Below are 21,626 nucleotides of genomic sequence, written 5' to 3'. Positions count from 1 at the left end.
TGGGGTACAGAAGGTTTCTTTTTTGGGTTTTATTTTTTCCCCTTCTACTGTGGAGATGGACCCAGTTAAGGTCCGTGCCATTCATGACTGGACTCAGCCCACGTCTGTTAAGAGCCTGCAGAAGTTCTTGGGCTTTGCTAATTTTTACCGTCGTTTTATCGCTAATTTCTCCAGTGTGGTTAAACCTTTGACGGATATGACCAAGAAGGGTTCTGATGTTGCGAATTGGTCTCCTGCGGCCATGGAGGCCTTTCGGGAGCTGAAGCGTCGGTTTACTTCAGCACCAGTCTTGTGCCAGCCGGATGTCTCTCTTCCCTTCCAGGTTGAAGTTGATGCTTCTGAAATTGGTGCAGGGGCTGTTTTGTCGCAAAAAAGTTCTTATGGCTCCGTGATGAAGCCATGCGCCTTCTTTTCAAGGAAATTTTCGCCTGCTGAGCGGAACTACGATGTTGGTAATCGGGAGTTGTTGGCCATGAAGTGGGCATTTGAGGAGTGGCGACATTGGCTCGAGGGAGCTAGACATCGTGTGGTGGTCTTGACTGATCATAAAAATCTGATTTACCTCGAGTCTGCCAAGCGCCTGAATCCTAGACAGGCCCGTTGGTCGTTGTTTTTCTCCCGTTTTGACTTTGTGGTCTCGTACCTGCCTGGTTCGAAGAACATGAAGGCTGATGCACTTTCTAGGAGTTTTGTGCCTGATTCTCCGGGAGTCTCTGAGCCGGCTGGTATTCTCAGAGAGGGAGTAATTTTGCCTGCCATTTCCCCAGATTTGCGACGAGGGCTGCAAAAATTTCAGGCTGATAGGCCTGATCGTTGTCCACCAGAGAGATTGTTTGTCCCTGATGGATGGACCAACAGAGTTATTTCTGAGGTTCATTCTTCGGTGTTGGCGGGACATCCTGGGATTTTCGGTACCAGAGATTTGGTGGCCAGGTCCTTTTGGTGGCCTTACTTGTCGCGGGATGTGCGTTCTTTTGTGCAGTCCTGTGGGATTTGTGCTCGGGCTAAGCCTTGCTGTTCTCGTGCCAGCGGGTTGCTTTTGCCCTTGCCTATCCCAAAGAGGCCTTGGACGCACATTTCCATGGATTTCATTTCGGATCTTCCGGTGTCTCGGAAGATGTCTGTCATCTGGGTGGTGTGCGATCGTTTTTCTAAAATGGTCCATTTGGTGCTCTTGCCTAAGTTGCCTTCCTCCTCTGATTTGGTTCCTTTGTTCTTTCAGAATGTGGTTCGTTTGCATGGCATCCCTGAGAATATTGTATCTGACAGAGGATCCCAGTTTGTGTCCAGATTCTGGCGATCCTTTTGTGCTAAGATGGGTATTGATTTGTCTTTTTCGTCGGCTTTTCATCCTCAGACTAATGGCCAGACCGAGCGAACTAATCAGACGTTAGAGACTTATTTGAGATGTTTTGTTTCTGCTGATCAGGACGACTGGGTTACCTTTTTGCCACTGGCCGAGTTTGCCCTTAGTAATCGGGCTAGTTCTGCCACCTTGGTTTCGCCCTTTTTCTGCAACTCTGGTTTTCATCCTCGTTTCTCCTCGGGTCAGGTTGAGCCTTCTGACTGTCCTGGGGTTGATTCTGTGGTGGATAGGTTGCAGCGGATTTGGAACCATGTGGTGGACAATTTGAAATTGTCACAAGACAAGGCCCAGCGGTTTGCCAACCGCCGCCGCGGTGTGGGTCCCCGACTTCGTGTTGGGGATTTGGTTTGGTTGTCTTCTCGGCATGTTCCTTTGAAAGTCTCCTCTCCTAAGTTCAAGCCTCGCTTTATCGGTCCTTATAAGATTTTGGAAATCCTTAACCCGGTGTCTTTTCGCTTGGACCTTCCAGCGTCTTTTGCTATTCATAATGTGTTCCATAGGTCCTTGTTGCGACGGTACGTGGTGCCTATGGTTCCTGCTGTTGAGCCTCCTGCCCCGGTTTTGGTTGAGGGCGAGTTGGAGTACGTGGTGGAGAAGATTCTGGATTCTCGTATCTCTAGACGGAAACTCCAGTATTTAGTTAAGTGGAAAGGCTATGGTCAGGAGGATAATTCCTGGGTTGTCGCCTCTGATGTTCATGCGGCTGATTTGGTTCATGCCTTTCACGCTGCTCATCCTGATCGCCCTGGGGGTCTTGGTGAGGGTTCGGTGACCCCTCCTCAAGGGGGGGGGTACTGTTGTGAACTGTGTTTCTGGGCTCCCTCTGGTGGTCACTAACGGTATTGTGTTAGGTATGTCTTGTTGCAGGCCTGAGCTCCAGCTGTGTCGTTAAGCAGCGGGTGTTTCCTATTTGAGTCTCCTCTGGACTCAGTCTCTTGCCTGGCATCGTTGTATCCAGACCTATTTGGTCTCCTCCGGATTCCTTTCAGTCTGCCTCATGCAAGAAAAGCTAAGTCTGTTTTGTACAATTTGGATCATTTGCATTATTCAGTGTTTTTGTCCAGCTTGCTTTACATTTGATTTTTTGACTCGCTGGAAGCTCTAGGGGGCTGATATTCTCCCTCCACACCGTCAGTCGATGTGGGGGTTCTTGAATGTTCAGCGTGGATGTTTTGTAGGGTTTTCTGCTAACCGCATAGTCCACTATCTATTTTCTGCTATCTAGACTATTGGGCCTCACTTTGCTGAATCTAGTTCATCTCTACGTTTGTGTTTTCCTCTTGCCTCACCGTTATTATTTGTTGGGGGCTTTCTATATCTTTGGGGTTCAATTTCTCTGGAGGCAAGCGAGGTCTTATTTTTTCCCTCTAGGGGTAGTCAGTTCTCCGGCTGGCTCGAGATGTCTAGAACCAACGTAGGCACGTTCACCGGCTACTTTTAGTTGTTTGTGTCAGGATCAGGTATGCGGTTAGCCCAGTTTCCACCTCCCTAGAGCAGTATTTATATTTTTGCTATCTTGCCGGAATATCAGAGATCCTCTGCCATTGGGATCATAACAGTTTGGGCCCTGCATTCCTGTGCATGCCTGCCTAATGAAACCGGGTACGTGTTATGTGTTTATTATAGCTGACAATGTCTTGATGTGAACTGATGTACCTGTGTTTATGTCTGTATATGTTAGGGACAGGAATAGGGACAGTCAGTGTTAGAGTTAGGTCACCATTGGTGGAGGGAATGACAGTGTAGTGCCGGGTTAGTGTTAAGGGGGGCACTCTAGAGTTAAATGTAGATGTTAGATTAAGATAAGAATTGGTTTTAGCCAGAGTCAGGGCCGGACTAGCCATTTGGCAATTCTGGCAAATGTCAGAAGGGCCAGTCTAGTTGTGGGCTGTCTTGTGTGCTACGTTGTTAACAGAATCAATGTTCTCAAGACACCCATACTGTTGACAGTTGTGATGGAGCACAAAGCTGGTCACTCCGTCACTTACCTCAGCATGCCGTGGGTATAATTAGAAATATTGGTCTTGTAGTAAATCTTTCTTTCCTCTATCCAGGGTAATATTAGTAATATATCCCATCTGGTTATTGCGGACAAGGACACCATGGGCCTGTGTGATTTCAAATGCCAGGACTGAATTTCATCCCCAGTCCGTACCTGGCCAGAGTAGTACCAATTATAGGGAATCTGTCACCTAAATTTTTGCATATAAGCTGCGACCACCGCCATTAGGGGCTTATCTACAGCATTCTGTAATGCTTTAAATAAGCCCCCGATGTAACCTGAAAGATAAGAAAAGCAAGTTAGTTTATTCTTACCCGGGGCGGTCCTCTGCGGTCCGGGTTCAATGAGTCAATGGGATGTCGTCATCCTCCTTGCTGCATGTCACAGCTCCTGCGCAGATGTAATGATTTGCCCTGTTGAGGGCAGAGTAAAGTACTGCAGTGTGCAGGCGCTGGGCCTATTTGACCTTTCTCGGCACCTGCACACTGCAGTACTTCGATCTGCCCTCAACAGGGAATTACGCGGCATGAGCCGCGACAGAAGCAAGGAAGAGGATGTCATCGCATGAAGATGGGAGGCACCAGACCCGGATCTGCGATGCCCATCATATCCGGACTGCACCGGACCGCCCCTGGGAGAGTATAATATAACTTGTTTTTCTCATCATTCAGGTTACATCAGGGGCTTATCTACAGCATTACAGAATGCTGTAGATAAGCCCCTGATGCTGGTGGCCGCAGCTTATATGCGAAAAATGAGGTGACAGATTCCTTTTAAATAGTTAAACCAATAGGAGGGCTAGTGGGAGGAGTTAGAGCAGTGTAAGGAGAATTGTAGTAGAAGGAGTTGCAGTTGAAAGACACAGAAGAAGCACTGAAAGAAGCAGGTCTGGAGATGGTAGATCTTTTAGCACGTGGGAAGCAAAGCAGTCTGGAAGAGTTGGTGGCTTTTCTGTGGGTTACCTCCCGTGATGTCCGGGACTTACGGTCTGAACAGGAATTGCAGAGGCAACCTGATTTTTCACCCAGGATGGGGAAAATGGACGGAAAGTACCTAGTATCAGAAAGCTGGAATTCTTAGGGGACTGCGGGTCTGGAAACCACGGTGCTCGAAGATAGGCTGAAGGAAAAGACCAGGGAAAGTGCAGGAGATGGAGTTCTTATGTCTTTTGGAAATGACTGGACTGTAACTGTTATGAAACAGCGGGAGTTAGGTCAAGGTTTACTGGAAAAGAACAAGGACTCTGACTATATTTGTGTGTGTCTGAAATGGACTGGAGCTCTGCATGCTGAAGAGATCCCTGACCCACAGGTGGGGCAAATACATGACACACACAGCACACCACAAAATGGACATTCTGATACTTCTGTAGCTGAGCGTCGGGGTGTGATGAGGAAGCAGCAACAATCCCTTGGTACGGCTACCACCCTGGCCCCCATTACACATCATTGCTTTCCACTTATCTATGATGCCAGTACAGTTGATCGTGTGATGCTGGGTGGGAGGGGTTGGGGCTGGTGCTGGCATCACCAGCCAAATATAATTGCCCTGCTGCCAGAGTTTAACATGTGTTCACTAGAGCTATAGTATACTCTCACAAATTTCTAGAATGGCCATATTGGTTAGCACTTTTGCCTTGCAGATCTAGTGTCTTGGGTTCAAATCCCACCAAGGACAACATCTGCAAGGAGTTTGTATGTTCTCCTCGTGTTTGCGTGGGTTTCCTCCAGGTTCTCCAGGTTCCTCCCACACTCCAAAGACATACTGATAGAGAGCTTAGATTGTGAGCCCCAATGGGGACAGTGATGATAATGTCTGTAGAGCGCTGTGGAATTAATGATGCTATATAACTGAGTAAAATAAATAAATATAAAGGATCCATTCCACAAAGATGTGTAATATGAGGATTGCTACATGACCTTACGTGTCACTCTAATTCTTTTCCTATTCAATAAGAAACTTTGAATATAAATATATTTCTATGTCTATCTTATTTCTATTTTTATATCTTTCAGGGCTTTGCTCTAAGGGCTGGGTACCATTTAAAAACAGCTGCTATAAGCTGATATTGGATAATAAGCCTTGGGCAATTGCTCAACAGAGCTGTGAATCGCTTCACATCGGAGCACATCTTGTAAATGTTCAAACCACTGATGAACATTCATTTTTATCCTCTGTCCTGCATATGAAGAATGAATTAATCTTGCTCTGGAGCGGTCTCTCTGATCTAAAGGTTTGCATAGATTTCTAGCTTGCCTACTTCACTTTCTATTGTTCAATAGTCTGCTTTTTAAAATCTGCAGAAAACTGGAAATTATTCACATACTTTATAAATGTAAAGTTCTGGAATTTGTAAATAAATATCAATGCTAATCATAATAGTAATAATAATAATAATCACAGCAATTTACAATTACAATTTGATCATCAAACGGAATATTCAAATTTTTTCTAGTCAGGTTATGCACAGACTTGGAGAGTTAAAAAAAATAGATGTCAGTGCTCTGCTGTTCTCACATGGACCTGCAAGTTCCCTGTTTTGTTTGCAACATTTTTCAATCCTCTCTTTTTAGTTACTTCCCTGCTATGTATGGGATAAGGCCATGAAGTAGGCAACCACCAATGGCGCTATTGGGGCAAAAAGGGGGTTACAATGCATGGATTTCAGCACAATTTGCCAAGTCCAGAAATGGCATATTTGATGCAGATTTTCCTTACAAATGATTCAAAAGAATTATACAGTACCAGCAAAGTGGACAAGTTTTAACTTATTCCCTTTCTGACATCAGACGTAATAATCCTTCCATGTAACCTGGGTCTATCTGACCAGGGATGGATTATTATGTCTGCATGATCGCCTGTGCACATGGGTGGTGTGTAAGCGATCGCCGCTGATTCTGACAGCTGACACCTGGCACTAAGTGCCAGGAGTGATCACACACCGCTCCCGGCACTTTAACCCCGGAATACTGCGATTGAACGAGATTGCAGCATTCCGGGAGCCGGCAAAGGGCTGACAGTCCCTCTGCTTTTGGATTGGAGACCCCGCAGCATGATGTGGGGTCCCGATCATTGCCATGGTGACCCGATGTCGTCATGATGACATCTGGGTCACCAGAGCTAGGAAATATGCTGATCATGCGCAATGCATGATCAGCAACTTTCTCTGTCAGTGCAGAGCTCACAGTTTGCATAGCATAGAAGAAATCAGCCTGCAAAAAATGATAATCCCATAGTGGGACCAAGTAAACAAGTAAAAAATGTTGTTAAATAATTGTAAAAAAAAAATCAAAAACAATAATAAAAAAATCAAAAGATATTGTGTCTATAAATAAATATTTGTAGGAAAATGTTCCCAACAAAAGCTTCAACTAAATCCACAAAAAAAAAGTAAGTCCTCACTCAGATCCGTTATCTGTTAACAGAAATATAGAGGCTGACATGTTCCTGCATGTACAAAGGCTCTGGAAAAGTGAAATGGCTCCTCATCCACCAAAAAAATTCCCCAAATTCTCAGCTCTTATATCCAAATACCGCCCTCCCTTATGAGCCCCACAGTGTACCTAAACCACATATTGCTTCCATGTTTGGCATTTCTGAAGCAATGAGAGCCCGCCTAACTTACGGGTGTATTCCTCGAGAACCATGGGCTGGGCATAATGTACTGGTCACTACAACATACTGGTCACTACAAAGGCAGTTTGCAATTTTCACTTGGCAATATTAATTGCTGCTTGTTTCTGGAAAATACCCATGGGGTCACAATCATCACAACACCTGTAGATAATTTCGCCAAGGGGTATAGTTTCTCAAATGGGGTCACTTGAGTGGGGATTCTGCTCTTCTATAAATTAGGGGCTCTGTATATGGAGTCCGCAAACTGTTCCAGGAAAATCTGCGCCCCAGGAGGCAAATAGCGCTCATTCCCTCCCGAGTCTCTCCATATGGCTAAGTAGTACTGTACAGCCACGTAGGGGTATTGCCACATTCAGTAGAAAATGTGGGATACATTTTGGTGCCATTTTTACCCACTTCTTGTGGGAGAAATTTAAAATAAATCCGGGCTAAAACAAAATTTTGGCTGTAAAAATTAGTTATTTTTTCATCACTCCCCAATGGTATAAACTTCTGTGACACACCCATTGTGTCAATATGATTACTGCACCCCTAGATGAATTCATCGAGAGGTGTAGTTTGTAAAATGGGGTCACTTATGGGGAGTTGTGCTGTTCTGGCACCACATGGGCTCTCCTAGTGGGTCACGGCACCTGCAAACCATAACAGTAAAATCTGGCATACTTGCCTTCTGAGCTTTGCACTGTGACTGAAAAATATTTCCTGATTACATGTAGGGTATTGGCACACTCAGGAAAAAATGGACCTCAGTTTTTTGTAAAAAAAAAATCCTATTAGCCCTTAGAAAAATTAAAACTTAGAAAATAGTGGGAAATATGGGGTACACCAAACTTTGATAAGCAGTCTTCATCTGTTAGGCAGCGCATGGAGCCGTCCCAGTCTCGGACATCGAGATAAATAGCAGAAAAAAAAGAGAATATCCTCCAACAGTAGCCAAAAATATAATAAATATGTACTTTATTAATCATATTAAAAACTGCAGTAGCAGGTTACCAAAAGGGATCCATAGACATAGGAGAAGCAGAACAACTAGTTTTAGCTTAACGCCTTAATCATGGCATGGTCATATCATGATTAAGGCGTTAAGCTGAAACTACTTGGTCTGCTTCTCCTATGTCTATGGATCTCTTTTCGTGACCTGCTACTTCAGTTTTTAATGTGATTAATAAACTATATATTTTTTATATCTTTGGCTGCTGCTGGAGGATATTCTCTTTTTTTCTGCAATTTAGAAAAATTTAAAACTTGGGGCTAAAACAACATTTTAGTTGTATAAATGTAATTTATTCTTTCTTCACCACTCAGTGGTATGAAATTCTGAGAGACACATGTGGTGTCAATATGATCACAGCACCTCTAGATGAATTCATTGGGGAGTGTAGTTTGTAAAATGAGTTCACATATAGGGGGCTTCTGTTGTTCTGGCACCTCAGGGGCTCTGCCAACATGACATGGCACCCTCAAACCATTCCAGCAATATGTCCCGAAAAAACATTCTGAGAATCACCGGTATCCGTTGAAGCATATCAGAGTTATAACCCCATAAAGGGACAGTGGTCAGACTTGTAATAATTGGCTCGGTCATTAACGTGCAAACCACCTTGGGGGTGAAGGGGTTAAAGCACCACTCTAGCATGTTTTTTTTAATTTGCATTGCTGGAGTGGTGTTACTAACCTAAGTTCCCTCCATTTAGTCTCATACTTATTAGCTGATGTCTTCTTCTGTCCTTGGTGCCACTGCGGGCGGTCTCCAGCAGTTTGTGATTGCTCCAGTGTCTATAAAGGCCAAAATGGGCCCAGAATGAGGCTCTCATAGTCTTATATTAACCCCTTTACCCCCAAGGGTTGTTTGCACGTTAATGACCAGGCCAATTTTTACAATTCTGACCACTGTCCCTTTATGAGGTTATAACTCTGGAACGCTTCAACGGATCCTGGTGATTCTGACATTGTTTTCTTGTGACATATTGTACTTCATTATAGTGGTAACATTTCTTTGATATTACCTGCGTTTATTTGTGAAAAAAACGGAAATTTGGCAAAAATTTTGAAAATTTCACAATTTTCCAACTTTGAATTTTTATACAATTAAATCACAGAGATATGTCACACAAAATACTTTCCCACATGTCTACTTTACATCAGCACAATTTTGGAACCAAATTTTTTTTTTGTTAGGGAGTTATAAGGGTTAAAAGTTGACCAGCAATTTCTAATTTTTACAACACCATTTTTTTTTAGGGACGACATCTCATTTGAAGTCATTTTGAGGGGTCTATATGATGGAAAATACCCAAGTGTGACACCAATCTAAAAACTGCACCCCTCAAGGTGCTCAAAACCACATTCAAAAAGTTTATTAACCCTTCAGGTGTTTCACAGGAATTTTTGGAATGTTTAAATAAAAATGAACATTTAACTTTTTTACTCAAAAAAAATTCAGCTCCAATTTGTTTTATTTTACCAAGGGTAACAGGAGAAAATGGACCTCAAAAGTTGTTGTACAATTTGTCCTGAGTACGCCGATACCCCATATGTGGGGGTAAACCACTGTTTGGGCACATGGCAGAGCTCGGAAGCGAAGGAGCGCCATTTGACTTTTCAATGCAAAATTGACTGGAATTCAGATGGGATGCCATGTTGCGTTTGGAGAGCCCCTGATGTGCCTAAACATTGAAACCCCCCACAAGTGACACCATTTTGGAAAGTAGACCCTCTAAGGAACTTATTTAGATCTGTGGTGAGCACTTTGACCCATTAAGTGATTCACAGAAGTTTATAATGCAGAGCCGTAAAAATAAAAAATCATATTTTTTCACAAAAATGATATTTTCGGCCCCAATTTTTTATTTTCCCAAGGGTAAGAGAAGAAATTGGACTCCAAAAGTTGTTGTCCAATGTGTCCTGAGTACACTGATACCCCATATGTTGTGGGAAACCCCTGTTTGTGCGCCCGGGAGAGCTCGGAAGGGAAGGAGCACTGTTTTACTTTTTAAACGCAGAATTGTCTGGAATTAAGATCTGACGCAATGTCGCATTTGGAGAGCCCCTGATGTGCCTAAACAGTGGAAACCCCCCAATTATAACTGAAACCCTAATCCAAACACACCCCTAACCCTAATCTCAACTGTAACCCTAACCACACCCCTAAGCCTGACACACCCCTAACCCTAATCCCAACCCTATTCCCAACTGTAAATGTAATCCTAACCCTAACTTTAGCCCCAACCTTAACTTTAGCCCCAACTGTTGTGAAATTGGATTCTGGGCTCCCCCGGTGGCCACTGGTGGAATTGAACTTGTGTGCATCATCCTCTCTGTTCACCTGTTCCCATCAGGATGTGGGAGTCTCTATATAACCTTGCTCCTCTGTCAGTTTCATGCCGGTCAACAATGTTATCAGAAGCCTTTCTGTGCATGTTCCTGCTACTAGACAACTCTCAGCTAAGTTGGACTTTCGTCCTTGTTTGTTTTTGCATTTTGTTCCAGTTCACAGCTGCTGTTTCGTTACTGTGTCTGGAAAGCTCTTGTGATCTGAAATTGCCACTCTGGTGTTATGAGTTAATACTAGAGTCTTAAAGTAATTTCTGGATGGTGTTTTGATAGGGTTTTCAGCTGACCATGAAAGTGCCCTTTCTGTCTTCCTGCTATCTAGTAAGTGGACCTCGATTTTGCTAAACCTATTTTCATACTACGTTTGTCATTTCATCTTAAATCACCGCCAATATATGTGGGGGCCTCTGTCTGCCTTTTGGGGAAATTTCTCTAGAGGTGAGCCAGGACTGTATTTTCCTCTGCTAGGATTAGTTAGTCCTCCGGCTGGCGCTGGGCGTCTAGGGATAAAACGTAGGCACGCTACCCGGCCACTGTTAATTGTGCGGCAGGTTTAGTTCATGGTCAGTTTAGATTCCATCTTCCAAGAGCTAGTTCTTTTATATGCTGGGCTAGGTTCTCTCGCCATTGAGAATCATGACAGTTTGACCGGCCCAAAAGGGTTAAATTATTGGCTGAGAAAGGAGAGAAAAAAGAAGTCTGCTGAAATTTTTTTTTTTTTTTTTTCCTCTAGTTCTGAGTGTGCTCATAATTGAATCACTTGCTAGTCTGCCTATACTGCAGCCTTCCTCTCTTTCTCTCCTTCTAATCCTTGAATGGCTCTGTGTTCACCTGTTTGAAATGGATCTTCAGAGTGTAGCTACAGGTTTGAATAATCTCGCCACGAAGGTACAAAATTTGCAAGATTTTGTTGTTCATGCACCTATGTCTGAACCTAGAATTCCTTTGCCTGAATGTTTCTCGGGAAATAGATCTTGCTTTCAAAATTTTAAAAATAATTGCAAATTGTTTTTGTCCCTGAAGTCTCGCTCTGCCGGAGATCCTGCACAGCAGGTCAGGATTGTAATTTCCTTGCTCCGGGGCGACCCTCAAGATTGGGCTTTTTCATTGGCACCAGGGGATCCTGCGTTGCTCAATGTGGATGCGTTTTTTCTGGCCTTGGGGTTGCTTTATGAGGAACCTCATTTAGAGCTTCAGGCGGAAAAAGCCTTGATGTCCCTATCTCAGGGGCAAGATGAAGCTGAAATATACTGCCAAAAATTCCGTAAATGGTCTGTGCTTACTCAGTGGAATGAGTGCGCCCTGGCGGCAATTTTCAGAGAAGGTCTCTCTGATGCCATTAAGGATGTTATGGTGGGGTTCCCTGTGCCTGCGGGTCTGAATGAGTCCATGACAATGGCTATTCAGATCGATAGGCGTCTGCGGGAGCGCAAACCTGTGCACCATTTGGCGGTGTCTACTGAGAAGACGCCAGAAAATATGCAATGTGATAGAATTCTGTCCAGAAGCGAGCGGCAGAATTTTAGACGAAAAAATGGGTTGTGCTTCTATTGTGGTGATTCAACTCATGTTATATCAGCATGCTCTAAGCGTACTAAGAAGCTTGACAAGTCTGTGTCAATTAGCACTTTACAGTCTAAGTTTATTCTATCTGTGACCCTGATTTGCTCTTTATCATCTATTACCGCGGACGCCTATGTCGACTCTGGCGCCGCTTTGAGTCTTATGGATTGGTCCTTTGCCAAACGCTGTGGGTATGATTTGGAGCCTTTGGAAGCTCCTATACCTCTGAAGGGGATTGACTCCACCCCATTGGCTAGTAATAAACCACAATACTGGACACAAGTAACTATGCGTATTAATCCGGATCACCAGGAGATTATTCGCTTTCTGGTGCTGTATAATCTACATGATGTTTTGGTGCTAGGATTGCCATGGCTGCAATCTCATAACCCAGTCCTCGACTGGAAAGCTATGTCTGTGTTAAGCTGGGGATGTAAAGGGACTCATGGGGACGTACCTTTGGTTTCCATTTCATCATCTATTCCCTCTGAGATTCCTGAATTCTTGTCTGACTATCGTGACGTTTTTGAAGAACCCAAGCTTGGTTCACTACCTCCGCACCGGGAGTGCGATTGTGCCATAGATTTGATCCCGGGTAGTAAGTACCCTAAGGGTCGTTTATTTAATCTGTCTGTGCCTGAACACGCTGCTATGCGAGAATATATAAAGGAGTCCTTGGAAAAGGGACATATTCGTCCTTCGTCATCTCCCTTAGGAGCCGGTTTTTTTTTTTGTGTCTAAGAAAGATGGCTCTTTGAGGCCGTGTATTGATTATCGGCTTTTGAATAAAATCACGGTTAAATATCAATATCCGTTACCACTGCTGACTGATTTGTTTGCTCGTATAAAGGGGGCCAAGTGGTTCTCTAAGATTGATCTCCGTGGGGCGTATAATTTGGTGCGAATCAAGCAGGGGGATGAGTGGAAAACCGCATTTAATACGCCCGAGGGCCACTTTGAGTATTTGGTGATGCCTTTTGGTCTTTCAAATGCCCCTTCAGTCTTCCAGTCCTTTATGCATGACATTTTCCGCGATTATTTGGATAAATTTATGATTGTGTATCTGGATGATATTCTGATTTTTTCGGATGACTGGGACTCTCATGTCCAGCAGGTCAGGAGGGTTTTTCAGGTTTTGCGGTCTAATTCCTTGTGTGTGAAGGGTTCTAAGTGCGTTTTTGGGGTTCAAAAGATTTCCTTCTTGGGATACATTTTTTCCCCCTCGTCCATCGAGATGGATCCTGTCAAGGTTCAGGCTATTTGTGATTGGACGCAACCCTCTTCTCTTAAGAGTCTTCAGAAATTTTTGGGCTTTGCTAACTTTTATCGTCGATTTATTGCTGGTTTTTCTGATGTTGTTAAACCATTGACTGATTTGACTAAGAAGGGTGCTGATGTTGCTGATTGGTCCCCTGATGCTGTAGAGGCCTTTCGGGAGCTGAAGCGCCGCTTTTCTTCCGCCCCTGTGTTGCGTCAGCCTGATGTTGCTCTTCCTTTTCAGGTTGAGGTCGACGCTTCTGAAATCGGAGCTGGGGCGGTGTTGTCGCAGAGAAGTTCCGACTGCTCCGTGATGAGACCTTGTGCTTTTTTTTCCCGTAAATTTTCGCCCGCCGAGCGGAATTATGATATTGGGAATCGGGAGCTTTTGGCCATGAAGTGGGCTTTTGAGGAGTGGCGTCACTGGCTTGAGGGGGCCAGACATCAGGTGGTGGTATTGACTGACCACAAAAATTTAATGTACCTTGAGTCTGCCAGGCGCCTGAATCCTAGACAGGCGCGCTGGTCGTTGTTTTTCTCTCGGTTTAATTTTGTGGTGTCATACCTACCGGGTTCTAAGAATGTTAAGGCGGATGCCCTTTCTAGGAGTTTTGAGCCTGACTCCCCTGGTAATTCTGAGCCCACAGGTATCCTTAAGGATGGAGTGATATTGTCTGCCGTTTCTCCAGACTTGCGGCGGGCCTTGCAGGAGTTTCAGGCGGATAGACCGGATCGTTGCCCACCTGGTAGACTGTTTGTTCCTGATGATTGGACCAGTAGAGTCATCTCTGAGGTTCATTCTTCTGCGTTGGCAGGTCATCCTGGAATCTTTGGTACCAGGGATTTGGTGGCAAGGTCCTTCTGGTGGCCTTCCCTGTCACGAGATGTGCGAGGCTTTGTGCAGTCTTGTGACGTTTGTGCTCGGGCCAAGCCTTGTTGTTCTCGGGCTAGTGGATTGTTGTTGCCCTTGCCTATTCCGAAGAGGCCTTGGACGCACATCTCGATGGATTTTATTTCGGATCTGCCTGTTTCTCAGAAGATGTCTGTCATCTGGGTGGTGTGTGACCGTTTCTCTAAGATGGTCCATTTGGTTCCCTTGCCTAAGTTGCCTTCTTCTTCCGAGTTGGTTCCTCTGTTTTTTCAAAATGTTGTTCGTTTGCATGGTATTCCGGAGAATATCGTTTCTGACAGAGGGACCCAATTCGTGTCTAGATTTTGGCGGGCATTCTGTGCTAGGATGGGCATAGATTTGTCTTTTTCGTCTGCTTTCCATCCTCAGACTAATGGCCAGACCGAGCGGACTAATCAGACCTTGGAGACATATTTGAGGTGTTTTGTGTCTGCGGATCAGGATGATTGGGTTGCTTTTTTGCCATTGGCGGAGTTCGCCCTCAATAATCGGGCCAGCTCTGCCACCTTGGTGTCCCCGTTTTTCTGTAATTCGGGGTTTCATCCTCGATTTTCCTCCGGTCAGGTGGAATCTTCGGATTGTCCTGGAGTGGATGCTGTGGTGGAGAGGTTGCATCAGATTTGGGGGCAGGTAGTGGACAATTTGAAGTTGTCCCAGGAGAAGACTCAGCTTTTTGCCAACCGCCGTCGTCGTGTTGGTCCTCGGCTTTGTGTTGGGGACTTGGTGTGGTTGTCTTCTCGTTTTGTCCCTATGAGGGTTTCTTCTCCTAAGTTTAAGCCTCGGTTCATCGGCCCGTACAAGATATTGGAGATTCTTAACCCTGTGTCCTTCCGTTTGGACCTCCCTGCATCTTTTTCTATTCATAATGTTTTTCATCGGTCATTATTGCGCAGGTATGAAGTACCGGTTGTGCCTTCCGTTGAGCCTCCTGCTCCGGTGTTGGTTGAGGGTGAGTTGGAGTACGTTGTGGAAAAGATCTTAGACTCCCGTGTTTCCAGACGGAAACTCCAGTATCTGGTCAAATGGAAGGGATACGGTCAGGAGGATAATTCTTGGGTGAATGCCTCTGATGTTCATGCCTCCGATCTTGTCCGTGCCTTTCATAGGGCTCATCCTGATCGCCCTGGTGGTTCTGGTGAGGGTTCGGTGCCCCCTCCTTGAGGGGGGGGTACTGTTGTGAAATTGGATTCTGGGCTCCCCCGGTGGCCACTGGTGGAATTGAACTTGTGTGCATCATCCTCTCTGTTCACCTGTTCCCATCAGGATGTGGGAGTCTCTATATAACCTTGCTCCTCTGTCAGTTTCATGCCGGTCAACAATGTTATCAGAAGCCTTTCTGTGCATGTTCCTGCTACTAGACAACTCTCAGCTAAGTTGGACTTTCGTCCTTGTTTGTTTTTGCATTTTGTTCCAGTTCACAGCTGCTGTTTCGTTACTGTGTCTGGAAAGCTCTTGTGATCTGAAATTGCCACTCTGGTGTTATGAGTTAATACTAGAGTCTTAAAGTAATTTCTGGATGGTGTTTTGATAGGGTTTTCAGCTGACCATGAAAGTGCCCTTTCTGTCTTCCTGCTATCTAGTAAGTGGACCTCGATTTTGCTAAACCTATTTTCATACTACGTTTGTCATTTTATCTTAAATCACCGCCAATATATGTGGGGGCCTCTGTCTGCCTTTTGGGGAAATTTCTCTAGAGGTGAGCCAGGACTGTATTTTCCTCTGCTAGGATTAGTTAGTCCTCCGGCTGGCGCTGGGCGTCTAGGGATAAAACGTAGGCACGCTACCCGGCCACTGTTAATTGTGCGGCAGGTTTAGTTCATGGTCAGTTTAGATTCCATCTTCCAAGAGCTAGTTCTTTTATATGCTGGGCTAGGTTCTCTCGCCATTGAGAATCATGACACCCAACCCTAACCCTAACTAGCCCTAACCCTAGCCCCAACCCTAACCCTAGACCTAACCCTAGCTCTAACCCTAGCCCTAACCCTAGCCCTAACCCTAGCCCTAACTCTAATGGGAAAATGGAAATAAATACATTTTTTTTAATTTTTAATTTTTCGTAACAAAGAGGCTGATGAAGGGGGGGTTTGATTTACTATTTATAGCGGGTTTTCTAGCAGATTTTTATGATTGGCAGCCATCACACACTAAAAGACGCTTTTTATTGCAAAAAATGTTTTTTGCGTTACCACATTTTGAGTGCTATAATTTTTCCATATTTTGGTCCACAGAGTCATGTGTGGTCTTGTTTTTTGCGGGACGAGTTGACGTTTTTATTGGTAACACTTTCGGGCACACAACATTTTTTGATCGCTTTTTATTCCGATTCTTGTGAGGCAGAATGACCAAAAACTAGCTATTCATGAATTTCTTTTGGGGGGGCACTTATACCGTTCCGCGTTTGGTAAAATGGATAAAGCAGTTTTATTCTTCGGGTCAGTACGATTACAGCGATACCTCATTTATATCATTTTTTTATGTTTGGGCGCTTTTATACGATAAAAACTATTTTTTAGAAAAAATTATTATTTTTGCATCGCTTTATTCTGAGGACTATATCTTTTTTTATTTTTTTGCTGATGATGCTGTATGGTGGCTTGTTTTTTGCGGGACAAGATGACGTTTTCAGCGGTACCATGGTTATTTATATCCGTCTTTTTGATCGCATGTTATTCCACTTTTTGTTCGGCGGTATGATAATAAAGCGTTGTTTTTTGCCTCGTTTTTTTTTTTTACGGTGTTCACTGAAAGGGTTAACTAGTGGGACAGTTTTATAGGTCGGGTCGTTACGGACGCGGCGATACTAAATATGTGTACTTTTATTGTTTTTTTATTTTTATTTAGCTAAAGGAATGTATTTATTGGAACAATATTTTTTTTTTATTATTATTTATTTAGGAATTAAAAAATTTTTTTTACACATGTAATTTTTTTTTTTTTTACATTTTTACTTTGCCCCAGGGGGGGGGGCATTACAGTAAAGTGACAGACTGTGTCAGATCGGCAATCTGACGTGTACTGCTGGAGGCTTCCCGGCGCCTGCTCTGAGCAGGCGCTGTGAAGCCACCTCCCTGCAGGACTGGGATGCAGCCCCGTGGCCATTTTGGATCCGGGGCTTGCAGGGAGGAGACGCTCGGTACAAGGGGAGCACATCGCCTTGTACTGATCGTCTCAGGGAAGCCCGCAGGGAGCCCCCTCCCTGCGCGATGCTTCCCTGTACCGCCGGAACACTGCGATCATGTTTGATCGCAGTGTGCCTGGGGTTAATGTGTCGGGGGCGGTCCGTGACCGCTCCTGGCACATAGTGCCGGATGTCAGCTACGATAGTCAGCTGACACCCGGCCGTGATCGGCCGCGATCGGCCGCGCTCCCCCCGTGAGCGCGGCCGATCGCGCTGGACGTACTATTCCGTCCTTGGGAAGTAGGTCCCACCCCACATGGACGGAATAGTTTGTCCAATGACAGAAAGGGGTTAAGAGCTTGTGAGCACTACCTCTGACGTCCGGTCCTTTGAAGTTGCGGTCACAAGATGGTGGCGCAAGACTGTATCAGCACCAGCAAGAACTGAAGATGGAGGCTGGCACGTATATTACTAGGGTCTGGGAACTTAGATTATTGGCACCACTCCAGAACAGTGGTTTAAATAAAAAAAACAAATGCTGGAGAGGTGCCTTAATTTTATTCAATTGCTGTGTTTTTTTGTGCTTAATCAGTTAGGAATTTGGATTTTTTGTTTGTTTATTTTCATTTTAAATCCGCAACATGTTAATCATGTTACGGAAAAGCGGAGTTCACCTATTCATTTCAATAAAGGCCCTAAAACTGCAGATTAAACTGTTGACAAATCAAGCCAATTATGCCACTCAAAGCAAGGATCACCAATCAACGACTTGCCTACTTTGGGCACATTATATGAAGACAGCAATTACTGTAGAAGGACATAAAGGTTGGAAGAATAGAAGGAACAAGGTGAAGGTGAAGACCAGCACAATCCAATGGCTTGATGCTATCAAGATAATGGTGGAGAAGACCCTGGTGAACCTATCTAGGCTTGCACAACATCGATCTTCCTACAGAGCGTTCATCCATCAAGTCACCATGGCTCGAGATTGAGCTGAAGGCAATTAATAATAATAATAATAATAATAATAATAATAAGCTATTGATCTTACGTTACAATTTTTGCTGTGTGTCTGCACGTGCATATTTTAGATGCAGAAATGCGCAATTTAGAAATGTTCACCAAATATGCAACGTATAATCCTAGCCTTGGCATGGAATGTTGTGTTTGTACTGCTAATACAGTAGGTGGCATTATGCATGTAGCATAATGGTGAGTAACAGACTTCTGTTATATATATATTAGGTATACATTTAAAGTGTGTGACACCAATATTGACATTTCCACAGTAAAGGTGAAAGCATTTTGAACCCCCTGACTTGAGCACCAGGCAAGCCTTTCTGGCTTATAGCACATTGCTCCAGAGTGTTTCCTCTTCACTTGGGTAACACATTCTGTAATATTAGAACGTATGTGCCCTCCATACCCAAAACAACATATTAGATGACCACCTTGCAAAACTTGATTCAATTCATTTTGGTTGTGTTCGTTTAATGCATTTCTAAATGACATTTCTATGATTTTTTTTGTTAGGTTGAAGAAGAACTTTTGTGGACAGATGGGTCTGCTTTCACGTTAGATACATTTGAAGTGACATTGTTGTCCCACTTGCCTAAAAATGACACTGACTGTTATGCCCTACAGCAAAATGCTACAGGTTCAAATTATTTTTATACAGCATTTTTTTGCCACGTGGCCTTACCTTACCTTTGCGAATATGAATGTGAGTATCTATGTTACTGTATCGTTCTTTTATTGAAGAAGAGTAATGTCGCTGTAATGTAACTAGGTTTTCTTTGGGAATCCTAAAGAATTGAATGTCTTAACAAATTGTGGAAGATTTACTAAGTAAAATGAGCCTGAATTAGGGAATGAGTCTAATTTTAACAAAATTAAAAGCTAACATACATGCCATGCACCATGTGTACTATGTATTTAGACACTTTTTACTTTTAGACAGTGTTAAAAAGTACCATAAAATCAAAAGGTGGCTAATTTTAGTTTTAAAATGTGCTATATTTATTAAGTAACATTTTTCCTTGTGAAGAGTGACATACCAGCTCTGGCATGCCAAAGGAGGCTTATTCGCTGTGCAATGCTTCTCTGGGAAATTTGATATGTAAATTGCCTCTTCAGAGAGAAAGAGGACTTGAACTCTATAGCGCCACCTGTTGGAAGCTGCAGTCCGGCAAGTCATTATCTACCCTTTAACGAGTCTTGCTTTTATCCTGAGTCCTATTACTAGACTCGTTAAAGGGTCACTAGTGACGTATAGGATCGCTACTTCCAACTGGTGACGCTATAGAGTTCAAGTCCTCTTTCGCTCTGAAGAGGCAATTTGTATACTATATTTATAATGAAACCATTATTTTGGGTATAAATATTGGTATAAAGTTAGCAACCAAGAGCTGACATAGGAAGAGAAAAGTGTCTAGAAAGGTGCTCTCCATTTATATTTATTTGGGCACTACGATAAATTTGGCACAGTTTCTAGCTGTTTCTAGTCTTATACTGTCTAAGGGCTCATTCACACTTCAGTATTTCTGCATCAGTGTTTCATCAGTATTTGTATGCCAAAGACAGGAATGTCTTCAAAACACAGAACAGGTGTCAATCTTTCATTTTTAGTTTTTCTCTGTAAGTTCCACTCCTGGCTTTGGTATACAAACACTGATGCAAAATACTGACCAAATACCATAAATACTCGAGTATAAGCCGACCCGAGTATAAGCCGACCCCCCTAATTTTGCCACAAAAAACTGGGAAAACTTAATGACTCGAGATTAAGCCTAGGGTAGGAAATGCAGCAGCTACCGGTAAATGTCAAAAATACAAATAGATACCAATAAAAGTAAAATTAATTGAGACATCAGTAGGTTAAGTGTTTTTGAATATCCATATTGAATCAGGAGCCCCATGTAATGCTCCATAAAGTTTGATGGGCCCCATAAGATGCTCCATATTAAAATATGCCCCATATAATGCTGCACAAATGCGGATTATGGCCCCATAAGATGCTCCATACAGACATTTGCCCCATATAATGCTGCACAAATGCAGATTATGGTCACATAAGATGCTCCATACAGACATTTGCCCCATATAATGCTGCACAAACGTTGATTATGGCCCATAAGATGCTCCATGTAGATATTTGCCCCATATAATGCTCCACTAACGTTGATAATGGCCCCATAAGATGCTTCATAAAGATATTTGCCCCACATAAAGCTGCACAAACATTGATTATGCCCCTTAAGATGCTCCATGTAGACATTTGCCCCATATGCTGTTGCTGCGATAAATCTCATACTCACCTCTTGTCGCTCAGGCCCACGGCACTTGCTATACTCACCTTTCCTGTTCCACCGCCACTGGCCACCGCTGCATCTTCCCCGTCCTCTGCATTGACTGTTCAGGCAGAGGGCGGCGCGCACTAATCGCGTCATCGCGCCCTCTGACCTGAGCGTCAGTGCAGAGGATGGGGAAGACACAGCGGCAGCTGGCGATGGTGGAACGGGTAGCAGGTGAATATCGCGCACTGCGTTATACTCTCCTGCTCCTGGATCAGTCCTTGGTTCTCCGGCGCCAGCAGCTTCTTCCTGTAGTGAGCTGTCACATGGTACCGCTCATTACAGTAATGAATATGCAGCTCCACCCCTATGGGAGTGGAGTGGGGGGTCCATATTCATTACTGTAATGAGCGGTACCATGTGACCGCTCACTACAGGAAGAAGCTGTCAGCACCCGGAGAACCAGGGACCGCGCCAGGAGCAGGTGAGTATTATTACACAGCAGCCGCTCCTCCTCCCCTGCTGACCCCGGGTATGACTCGAGTATAAGCAGAGAGGGGCAATTTCAGCCTAAAAAAATGGGCTGAAATTCTCGGCTTATACTCGATTATTTACGGTACTGACCAAATACTGATGTGTGAATGAGGCCACAATTTGGGTCAGAAAAAATATGTAAAGCTGCTCCTGAAGACCACCTTAGTGAGACGACAACTCCTGAACTAGGCTATACTTTCTTTTGACATATGTCCTTATATCATATGTATACTGGCCATTTTTTCGAGAAGACAATCACAAAGAGACAGGAATGCATTATTCGTTACATTGATCGTTTTCTTTTACAGTCCCAGATTTTTCAGAAAAATTCACATACTCGGTGGAAGATATTTCAGAAAATGGAGCACAGTTCAGATGGAGTCACTTTCCTTTTTCATCTGAAGGAACGTATAAACTTTATTTTAAATATTATACCAACAGCTCAAATGATAGTTTTGAAAACATAAGACACAATTCTACATCTGCGTCCATTCAGAGGCTAAACCCCGGGCTCCATTACAGTTTTATTTTATGTATGAAGGATGACAAAGGTTCACAATATAATTTAAGTCCAATTATTTCAATACAAACAAGTAAGTTAAAATATACTTTAT

General features: G+C 43.8%; 1 protein-coding gene across 1 annotated transcript in view; it reads left to right on the top strand.

Moving 5' to 3' along the window:
• LOC143776277 (uncharacterized) overlaps positions 1-21,626 on the top strand; it is a 169,896-nt gene that overhangs the window by 139,034 nt on the left and 9,236 nt on the right. Inside the window, exons 6-8 of the mRNA XM_077265497.1 lie at positions 5,384-5,601; positions 18,719-18,908; positions 21,321-21,605. Coding sequence (XP_077121612.1) covers positions 5,384-5,601; positions 18,719-18,908; positions 21,321-21,605 — 693 coding nt within the window. The remainder of the gene's footprint in view (positions 1-5,383; positions 5,602-18,718; positions 18,909-21,320; positions 21,606-21,626) is intronic.

The sequence above is a fragment of the Ranitomeya variabilis genome, chromosome 5 (genome assembly GCF_051348905.1).
Source record: "Ranitomeya variabilis isolate aRanVar5 chromosome 5, aRanVar5.hap1, whole genome shotgun sequence".
In the NCBI taxonomy this organism is placed as follows: domain Eukaryota; kingdom Metazoa; phylum Chordata; class Amphibia; order Anura; family Dendrobatidae; genus Ranitomeya; species Ranitomeya variabilis.
The sequence above is the reverse complement of the archived record's forward strand: the minus strand, read 5'-3'. Positions and strand labels throughout refer to the sequence as shown.